The sequence below is a fragment of the Narcine bancroftii genome, chromosome 1 (genome assembly GCF_036971445.1).
Source record: "Narcine bancroftii isolate sNarBan1 chromosome 1, sNarBan1.hap1, whole genome shotgun sequence".
Taxonomy (NCBI): Eukaryota; Metazoa; Chordata; class Chondrichthyes; order Torpediniformes; family Narcinidae; genus Narcine; species Narcine bancroftii.
This window is the reverse complement of record NC_091469.1, coordinates 381436684-381448088: the sequence shown is the minus strand read 5'-3', so window position 1 is coordinate 381448088 and position 11405 is coordinate 381436684. Positions and strand designations below refer to the sequence as shown.

The 11405-nt window shown below is 36.9% G+C and overlaps 1 protein-coding gene across 5 annotated transcripts in view; it reads right to left on the bottom strand.

The window, feature by feature from the left end:
* Positions 1-2394: 2394 nt before the first annotated feature.
* LOC138751327 (serine/threonine-protein kinase PRP4 homolog) overlaps positions 2395-11405 on the bottom strand; it is a 115357-nt gene continuing 106346 nt past the window's right edge. For 2 of the 5 annotated variants that reach the window (XM_069913488.1, XM_069913483.1), the window contains 4 exons: positions 11051-11137; positions 4845-7223; positions 4443-4535; positions 2395-3729 (listed from right to left, as the gene is read on the bottom strand). In XM_069913488.1, the coding sequence (XP_069769589.1) occupies positions 7020-7223; positions 11051-11137 (291 nt within the window). In that variant the 3' untranslated portion in view covers positions 2395-3729; positions 4443-4535; positions 4845-7019. The remainder of the gene's footprint in view (positions 3730-4442; positions 4536-4844; positions 7224-11050; positions 11138-11405) is intronic. The other 3 variants (XM_069913487.1, XM_069913484.1, XM_069913485.1) reach the window with 3 other exon arrangements.

The following is an 11405-nucleotide window of genomic DNA, read 5'->3' as shown; positions in this document are numbered from 1 at the left end:
GAAATTGAAGTCTCCTCTGACCAGTATATTTTGTCTTCCCTCTGCTGTTTTTAAGATACTTTCATAAAGGCTTCATCATCATAAATTGGTGGATACATGTCAATAAACATCCATGATTTTGCATAAATTTTACAATGTGCCATTCCAAATCTTCTGGCTTGGTCAGTCAGTGTCTCTTCTATTATCGGTATGTCTTTGTTAATTAGAATTGTTACTCCTCTTGCTTTTGAGCAAAATGAATATATTACTTGTTCCATCCATCCTCTTTTTACTTTAGCATGTTCCAATTTGGTAAGATGCATTTCTTGCAGGAAGACTATATCTGCCTTTAATTTTCCTTTTCAGTATCCCATTTATCCCATTAACATTAAGACTACTGCATTTTAATGTTCTATCTATATTGATTTCTTAAAACAAATATTGCTAAACAATAAAACCTTTTTGATTGTTTAAATAATAGTGATCTTTCCCCTTGGGGGGGGGGGGGAACCCCACATACAATGTACCTGCCCTGACAGTGATGTAAGCAGGAAACCCTGAAAGCCCGAGGAATAAACCCACAGAATCTCTCGAAGAACCCCCTCCCTTTAGCACCATCTTTTATAGATACTCCTCTTTGGGCACCATTCTCCCCCTTAGAATGGAGTCTCCACCTTGCTACTACTTTTTCCAAATTCTTCTGTTTTCTGAGCTCTCCATGAACATTTCAATACAATTTACTTTTCAACAATAAATACAAAATGATTTTTTAAAATACAACTTTTACTTAATCCCACTGTAAACATTCTTCACAATCTTCCTCTTTGGCAACTGTAGCCTTTTCATAAACCTCACAGAAGTCTTCCACCTTGTTCTTAGTCTTGAAAAATAGATAATCTTCTGCTACTTTGATGCTCAGAGTCACAGGGTATATCATCGAATATTTCAAGTTTCTGGAACGCAACCGTCTTTTTACATCATCAAACTCCTTCATTTGCTTAAAGTAAGACTCAAATTTTGTAAAAATAACACTTTTCCATGGTCAATCTTGGGCAGACCATGTTATTTTGCTTAGAATATTAGTATACTGCTCCCAGAAATGTTTCCTATTCCTGGTAACTCAAAAGTCTTATCAGGACTGGTCGTGGTCACTGATTTCTGGCTCTTTGGTCCCAGGGTCCAGTGAGCCCTTTCAATATGCAGTTTTTCTCAGAATTTGTCTTCTCCCAGCCCTCACGGAATCTCTTCCGTCAATTCCTTCTTTCAGTCCAATAATTCGGACATTATTTCGTCTGCTAAAATTCTCCATGTGGTCAATCTTGTGCAGCAGATCTTGCCTGTTTGATCCCATTACTTCGCATCTTTTAGCTTATCTTGTGTTTTTACCAAGTTCTACTTCTGTTTGGGTCATTCTTTCCGTTAAGTCTTCAATTATTTTTTTCAATTTCAGTCACGTCTCTCATTACATTTTTAGCACCAACAAATCGGTTGCTCAAATTTTCCATTTTCATAAGGATAATATTTAGTTCTTGTCCTGACTCCCCAACACTCCTGGTCCCAAGGCCTGTCTTGCACCGCTCCCCTTCAGGCTTTCGCTCGATGTTTCTGGCTGAGTAAAAACTTCTTCAGTTTTTGTCCTCGCCTGCCTTTGTACTTCTTTTGTCCATTTTTTTTAGTGAAAAATTCTTAATTTAAAAAATCTTTTTATACACTCCACTGAGAACTTGATCAAAACACTTTCTACCCAAGTCCTTCGCATGGCCATGCCCCCCCCTCCTTGAGTCCTATTTAAGTAACACACCCATTGAATGCAGAAAATAGAGGAAGGGTGACCCCAGAGATCTTGGCCATTTTGATGATTCTCTGTAATGACTTCCATTCTGATGCCTGCTACCATACCACACAATGATGCGGCTGGACAGGACACTCTCAAATGTGCTTTGGTAAAAAGTTGTCAAGCTGGGGGCCAGTAACCTTGCCCTCTTCCTTGGGAAGTGTATATATACTCCTCATTACCTCGAGAGATTCAACTCAGCTAGATACATTCTTCCCTTAACAAATCTACTGGCTGCCTTTATTGCCCCTCTAAGTCCTGCAATGTGACGAAATTATTCCCAACACTTTTTCTCCCAGAGCGTAGGAGGCTGTAATTTATAAAATCACGATAATGTGAATGGTCAGTCTTTTCCCTAGGTGGGGCAGGGGATGTTTAAAAAGACAAAATGTTAAGGTAAGTTTCATTCCCTCGAGGTAAATCTTGTAACATTTCCTGCCTTGTTATGCCTGATTCACACTAAAAAGAACATTGGATACATTCAACAGGTCTGAGCAAAGAGAAATATTTTACACAGGACCATTTTCTATCAAGCTAACATTATTTAAAAATGCAACGAAATGCACTGTTACATTGAAAAATCCTTTGTTTAAAAATTCAGATTTTACTGGAAATTAAAAATAGCCATTATAAAATAAATAACTTCCTCAAAAATGGTGTTTGAAGCAGCATCAATAAAACAGGATAATACAGCAGTGGAACTCCCAACCAACTGGAGATGCTCCAAAATCTTCAGGAACTAAAGTCCAATCTTGAAAATACCAGCACACATAAGATAAGAAACAAGTTCATTTGTTTTTGGAACAATATCTCAATCCCATTTTCATCAATCTATCACAAAAATGCGAAGTTGGTAAGAAGAGGAATGTTTCTGTCGGGAGCCAGTGAAGAGGAAGTCAATGAAGGAAGGCAGGACCAAAAGATGAGAAATAAGCATAAAAGCTACCTATTTGGTCCCACTTTGCCCATATTGCTATTCACATGATCGTACCAGAGCTGATCCTCACCTTCCTGTACATCCCGTAACTCTAATCTTATGCTACCTATTTGGTCCCACTTTGCCCATATTGCTATTCACATGATCGTACCAGAGCTGATCCTCACCTTCCTGTACGTCCCGTAACTCTAGACTTTCTTGTGGCTTTTAGAATTTTCAGTACATTTCAATGACGCTGCCTCAACTAATTTGGTAACAGAATTCTCAAGATCCTAGAAAAAAATTTCTCCTCATTTTAACAACACATGGCTTGGAAACTATGGGATCTTGCTCCAAGATCTGCTCAGCAAATGTCCCATCAAGCCTGCTCAGAATATGGGCTGCAGCCACACACCTTGCGAACCTCTGACCTGACTGAAAGGCACAAAAGGAACCTTCTCACCATTCCTAACCATAGAAGAAAACTAGATCAACTTTGATAATGAACTCATGATTAGATTTCAGGAACCAGGTGCTAAATTTGATCTTCATTCAATAATAGCATTTCCAAAAGAAACCATCACTGACAAATTCTTTTAATGGAAGTGATTTAATGAAAACATTTTGAATTGTTGCAAAGTATGATATTTACACATTACAACTTGACAAAATGCACCCATCAGTGGTTTCAACACCTGTAAAAAGTCCAATGTCACCATGGCTTAGAGTTCATAGGCTTCTTATAATGTTTAAGAATGACTGTTACCCAAGATTAATTGGTGAAATCTAGTATATATATATATATATATAATCTGAAAATATTTCAATAAACAGCAATACAAATATACTCTTGGGTATAAATGTACTGAAAAAATAATTGTTAAACCACCATCTTCACTTTCATTCAATATTGAAGAATTCTGATGTCAGTAAGTGGTGTCGAAGCTAAGATAATGAATCATCACTTGTAGGTGGAGGCAATTTACAAAGTGGTCCCCACCTATGGAATAAAGCACAGGATAAGAGTAGTTTAACTTGATTCAAATATGGAAAAAAAAACTTATTTATGAATTACCTCTCAATTTGCAACTTTTATAAATTGTTCAAGTAGATTCCCACCAATAAAAGAACCATAGTGTGGTACAATATTTATCCAGGGAAATGGGGAGTCAAATCTGGCCTGCTATTATAGTATTTGTGGTACCCACATGCAAAACAGAGATGCAATTTATCAGCTATAGTAATTTCTCTGTATATTACAGCTTTCACATTTACCCTTCATACACTCTGCCAAAGAATGCAATTAGAATAAAATGAAGCAACATTTATTACTATTAAAACTACACTGCTGAGTTCAAATTGGCCTTTCATAGTCTTGCAAAGACTTTGAAAACCTTACTTCAAGTTGTTTATTTCACCCAAAGACATGATGCAAAAAAAAGTGGGATTTTATTTTGGTCTTGGAATCACAAGGATTATATCAAAATTGAAATGTCGGACATTCCAATCTTAAAAGGTAACAACTTTGAGTGAATCCTGCACTATGCTGGATCATTAAACCACCCAAAATTATGGATTAAAAATGTACATTCAGCCTTCCACTTCAGAGTAAAACTCAAAGATACCATCCCTGCCAAATGAAATTTAGTCCTGAAGGTCTTAAGGACACAATTTAATTGTAAAATCCCAAGCAAACAGTGGTATTCCAGTTACTTAGAGTCACTGCAAGTGATGTCTTTATGGGACAGAAACCTTAATTCAGTCTTCATGCTCTTGCAATTTGCACCGTCTCCCTTCAGGTTGCACCTAAGAGACAGAGAACAAGTAAAACACCTTGATCCCTTAAGTTTTGCTGTGCTTTCTTTAAAATAAAAGCCTGTGAAAGAATTTGCCATAACAAGGAATTTATATAATTTTCTTGAGTAAATGCCTCAAGCCTCAAATGTTCAAACTTAATTTAAAATCTTTACATACATCACCAATGGAGCAAAGCAAAGAATCCTTAGAAGTGTCGGCTATTCAAAGTGTTTTATTTTCTTAAAATATAACAGTTGCAAGAAATGCACTTTTTCATCTGGTTTGAAATGCTTATCTAGGCATGCTGTCAGGAATGACCTTGTGGAGAGATGAAGGAGAAGGTGTCTCATTCAGAGCAGGCCCATGGAGCAGTTGACGTGGCCTGTTGCCCTCCAGCATAGCAACATAACGTGCTTCCCTTTCTCTCTCTCAGCACCATCGAAGGAAGTAAGAAAACAGTACAAATCATTAGTTATTTTGCAGAACAGACGAACCGGATCAGACTTCCAAACAGCTTTGTGAATTGTGCTGACATCTTTAATATGCAACATTTTGTTTTTAAAGAAAATATACTTTTGCAGTTAGCTAAACCATTAACTAAACTGAGGCTGAGGGGAGATGCCAGAAAACTGTACTACTCCTTTGTGCAAATCGTTTGTACTAATTTTTATTTCTTTTAAATCGCAAGTGAAAGGCTTACACCAACTAAAGGCATTTTATGTGAGTGCGCTGATTTGTGACCTGATAGTCTTACTTTTTGCTTTGTACAAAAGATTGTTGGATATAAATATTACACTTAGATCAAAAATGATGCTTATTAAACAGTGTACATTGACAACAGGAATAGCAAAATAAAGTTTAAAAAAATGAAATCAGCCCAGACATCACCACTGTTACTTTGTGGTTACTGCAAATTGGGCTGTGATGAAGCAGCTGTAATAATGCCTGATCACATTGATACTTTATTCATCAATATAACCGGAACAGTTACTAAAGTCCTCCAAAATAGTGTGTAAATAATTTCTGTTAGAGGAAGAACTCACAGCTGCCTGACAAAATGCCTGAACTTACCTTCAAGTATAAGCAAAGGCATTGTGCAATTTAATTTAATTACTTTTCTAGCAAGTCTGAAGGCCAAGGTTAAATGCCAAGTCCTGACCAGCTAGTCTTTGATCAACAAGAGGATATTTAAAAAGTGTATCTTACACAGACGTTGCAACATTGGTGCATCATTGCTGATACTTTGTCAGCAATGAGGGAAGTGATGGATAGTTGTTTAAGGGTCCTTTCCTACTGTGAAACCAAATGGTAACTTAACATTGGTGAAGGGGCCTAATGCAGAGCTACAATTCATATCATCAGAACTTCTTAATTCCAAATTAAATGTATAAAAAGGTAAAGAAGCAATTACTGCTTCAAAGAGCAGCTGCTTTGCTCAAGAGTGGAAGATCTGCCTGTATTGAGAGACAACATGATCACAAATAATGAAACCAATGCACATAATGCAGCAAAAGAATATTCTTACTGTAAAACAATTTCTTAATTTTAATTTTTTTTAAAAATTCAAAAAGTGTCATATTTTAGACATCTACAAAGAAATATAAAACCCCAATCTTTTTTTCCATTTTAATGACTAAATGAAACTGCTTCTGTTTATTAATGGACTATAGGTACAGATTTACTAAGAAACAGAATTTTATGGCATTGACAGATTTCTACCACAATTCTATAACAACTTCAAATGGTAATAAACAGTACACTGAAGGTGCTAGACTCATCAAGCATCCGCACTCTGAACTCGATAAATTACCTTGGTTTTAGCAGTACATTGGCAAATTCACAAGCTACTTAATATCTTACACAGTCACCAACGTGCAAGGCATTCTGCCATGATGCTACAACTTCTCATTCATGAGCTGTGCCTATCTGTGACAATGAATGCTAATATACCAGTAATGTTGATGGTTTAGCTTACCTTCAGTGTACTGAAAGTGGTACACAACCTGCTTTAAATGATGTGACCATTCCTGCGAGCAGGCACAGGTAGGGACAGACCCCTTCGGCACTGAGTACACCAAGTGCATGCTGGCCTGCGTACACACACCTAGGAAAATGTGAATATAAACATCATTTTACCTCGGCCATTGTCACAGAGACAAGGATGGGCTAAGTCTGCACAAAAACAAAGATGTACCTTGCAGATTTGAAGCCAATTGTCTTCTACAAAATACCATTGTTTACAAGATTTTAAAATAACTTTAATAAACAGTTTGTGTGCAGTCTTAGCAATTAAACTACAGTGAAAGAATGAAAATATGTGGAAAACAAATCAATATATTTACAGTCACTCATATTCCTGTGAGAAGTAACATTTTTCTTTTAATTTAACTTCATGCATATTTCACGGTAAACATCATGTTTCACACATACTAAAATACTTTTCTCTGACTTTTCCAGTCTTTGTTAATTGCTCAAACCCGTTAAATGCTCCAATTAAATCTTCTCCTGAATGAATGGATGCTGCAGTGCCTGGTTAATGCTGACACGTTTGGCTGGGTCTAGCATGAGTATCTGCTCGAGCAAGTCCTTCAGCTGGTGAACCTTTTTGCGCTGATCTTCTGGTAAACGCTGACAACCAATCATGTCAGCCAACATGTCCTTAGTAGAATTAATAGTGCTCATAACAGTGACTTTCTCCTAAATAAGAAATAGAGAGAAACAAAAATCAGCTTCACTCTAGATGTAGACTATGTTTCAATACTAAGAGCATTCAGAGTTCAGCCTAACCCAAATATGCTCCAACCATAGTGAAGGCAGTACTTTTGCAATGTATTATAACAACTAAGCCAGAAGTGTACATCATTTATACAATTGGTTCTGAACTGAAAATAACAAGTTTGCATATTTGCAAACTTGGCAATTGTCTGTCACCAAGCAAAATACCACCTGCTTAGGGCACCAGATCTGAGATACACCCAAGCAGAACACTATGAAGCTGTAACAATATATTAGTTATGTTTCATGACATCCTTCTCGAGTCTTGGTACATGCTTAAATTTCTGAGGGCATGAAAATCTACTAGATTTTAATGATACTGCAGCTCTTGAGTGTGTTCAACAGAATGGTCAGTGTGCTCCAAATAAATGACTTCTGCTGCACTCCATGCACCCAAATCATCTTTTTAAGATTATGAAAAAGATTAATCTTTTACAGTTCCTATTGCTCCATGGTGTGAATCATCTGCACAGGACAGGCTTCCTGTCCATACACTATCGACTGGGACAGAAACTGTCTCATAATCAGAATGATGTGACAGGGTTTCCACGACTCATATACTTTGTTTACATCACAAAGAAATGAGTATTGGTAGAAAAAAAGTAAGATACATTTCTAATTTCAGTTTCAGGATCCTTCATCATAGGCCCGAGAATCAGGTACAATTTTACAAATCCTTAGCATGAGTGAAACCATCACATTTTCATTTTATTTTCTACTCTCTGGACTCCACCAGCAAGACTAGTATCTATCATCCACTCATGATTGCGGAATTGTACACAAAGTGCAATTTCTCTCAATGTAAGATGATGGTGTAGTGATACGCTTGGAGGAAAAGGGCAGAACCAGCACTAACAGCTCCTGTCTTGTGACAGCTGGACACAAAAGCCTGCTATCTACTGGCAACTAGCCACTACAGCCACGAGGCATAGTGACTCAGCAGCACCCAGAGGTCTACTGAGAAGCCCTGGCCTACTCAACATAGCTACGTCATGAGGTCATTAGCATTTCAGATGTCATGATGCCAGGTCACATGTTGTGTGTCTATATTAAGCCTGATAACACTGTAATAAAGGCTCTTCTCTTCGCTGGCTGACAACTTCAGATGCGGTCTCGTTATTTCAACATGATGGCATATGAGCACAAATATCATCTGCCACAATGGGACTGTTTTAGTGCAACTCTGGAAAAAGTTGCTCTTTTGGAAGTGTAGTTTTTGATGAAATATTGACCTGAAAAAAGGTCTTCTCCTAGTAAATGTTCACCAGTTAGTTAACAGCACTAGGCTGACTAACCAGTCATGTTAATGAAATTAGAATATATTGTCACGAACATGTCATGAAATTTGTTGTTTTGTGGCAGCATTTATTGCAAAAATTGCTGTAAAACTCATTTAAAAAATAGTGCAAGAGAAAAAATGAGATAGTGCCTGTAGTTCATTGTCCATTCAGAAATCTGATGATGGAGGGGAAGAAGCTGTTCTTGTATCAAGTGTTTGTTTTCAGTTTGCAATATTTTGTATGGGAACATGCTCTGCTTAAATTGGCTGCTGAACACGTGCAAAACCATGACTGTTATTATTGTTGGGATGTTGAGGACAAGTGGTGCTGTACAATTTGAAAACTTTGTACATCTTCTGGGGTTTTGTTGGTGAAATAGTGCCAGTGGAATACTCAAGACTGTTGCTTCATGCCCCCTTGACACTGGCAAGGCCCAAAAGGTGACCACTTTGCTGAACACCTTTGCTCTGCCTGTTGGACCAACCTAGAACTCACGGTTGCCAACCATTTCAATTGACCTCACAATTCAACATCTTTCCTCAGCTTCATCCACTGCCAGTGAGAGGGCCAACTTATACTTGAGGAACAACACATCATATTCCTTCTGGGCAGTCTTAAACCCAATACCCTAAGCATTTCTTTTCTGAATTTGGGTAACCACCCCCCAACCTGTTTCTGTTTCTATCTCCACCTACTCTCTACTCTCGAATATACTTCAGATATACAGTCCCAACCCAAGATGTTGACTTGATATCCATGGAGGCAGAGTTCATCCTGCTTGGTTTACATACAGGGGTGGGCAACCTTTTAATTTTTAATATAGATAAACAGCACAGTAACAGGCCATTTTGGCCCACGATTACGAACTAGGGGTGTAGGTTAATTGTGCGGCATGGACTCGTGGGCCGAAATAGCCCATTACTATGCTGTATATCTAAATTAAAAAGTTGCCCATCCCTTCTACAACTTAAGAGCTTTTTTATCAATTCATCATCTTCAGCATTTTAAATTGCACCATGTTTAAGGGCCATGTATAACTTAAAACACAGTTTATACCTTAGATATCTATGGTTTATCTTTGATTTCTGAAAGGTACAAATGCTCAGGAAACATTATATGATAGAGAGTCATTAGTATTTTAATTTCCTTTCAAATGTGTTTCTTTCAAAGCATTTAAATTTCCATCAACTATCATATCTAGATTGAAGGCAAGAATGCCATTGTTCTTTGTCTGATGTCTTACTGCACACTCACAGATGCTGAATTTAGAACAAAAGTTCAACATTCTCATTTCAACTAAGAGGTGCTGCTATCAACACAATATAAAGAATGTAAATTATTTTCTAGAAAAAAAACCAATTCTTTCCTTAGAAATCTATTGGAAAGAAATTGTAAATATCTTTTCAAATGTATTTCAAGTGGAGTTACGACCCAATCCAATAACTGCTCTTTTTGGGGTTATTGAACCAGATATAGGGAGTTTTTCTGTATCTGTGAAACAGGTTGTGGCCTTCTCTACACTGTTGGCTAGAAGAACCATCTTATTCAAAAGGAAAGATTCTAGACCTCCAACAGTGTTTCAATGGTTCTCTCATGTCCTGTTCAGAAAAAATTAGATACTGTATCATGTATTTGATTTATTGGTGAAATTTGAAGATACATGGCAACCTTTTGTCTTATTTTTATTTGATGTAAATGTTTTTAATGTGGTTAGATGTACTCACTCTTCCAGATGAAATATAATTTTACCTTGGTTTTTTTGACTCAAAGTATGAATCAAAAGCCTCAAGATATATGTAACCCTCAGGATAAGCTGCTCAGATGATTTTTTTGGGTTAGTTTCATTTAAAAAAAAATAACACACACATATAATATATATATATATATATATATATATATACATACACACACACACACACACATACACATATTTTTTTCTGTCTTCACCCAGTGTAGTGGAAGGGGGACTAAGTTTATATTGTTTGATCTTGATATCATAAACATGTGTGATATTGTATTTTCAGTTCAATTCTCTTTTCTTTGTACTGTAGTTATTATGAAAACCAATAAAAAAAAGACTAATTTTGTGCTTTTGTCTAAAGACAGGAATAGGATGGGCAATCCTCAAGCAGATCAAGGCAAAATTTAACATTTCTCAACTCTGCCCAAAATCATTAAAAAAAACACAAAGGCATGGTTAGAGTAGCAGTTAGCACAACTCTATTACAGCTACACTGATCTGGGTTTGAATTCAGCACAGTCTATAAAAAGTTTGTACATTCTCCCTGTGTCTGCATAGGTTTCCCCCCACCCTTCAAAATCGTACAGGGTTTCTAGGTCAATTGGTGTATTTGGGTGGCATGGGCTTATGGGCCGAAAGGGCCAGCTACTACGCTATATGTTTAAATTTTTTAAAAATTAAAACATTTAATAAGAACCAGAAAAATATAGAAACCACAGTTTACTAACCCTTTCGGTCACTTTATCCACTTCGATATACATGAAGTTCAGATTCTGATCAAAGTGCTGATCCTTGAAGACACCCTTTCTGATCATCTGAAAGGAATCAAATACACTTCACACATTTGCAGAGAAACACGAAGTCAGACAGATGCAGAGAGATCATTCACCAATCACAGAAAGGTGGAATGCCCAAAAATGTACAAGTGCACAAGAATACATTAGGAAAAAGTTTGTTTCTGTGATGCAAGACAAGTTTCATTAATAAAAATACAACATTCACAGAATGGGACTTAATTTTGTTCAGACTTCCAGAATTGCCCAATGACATTATTGAAACGACATGAAGCTCAAGAGTAGAGAA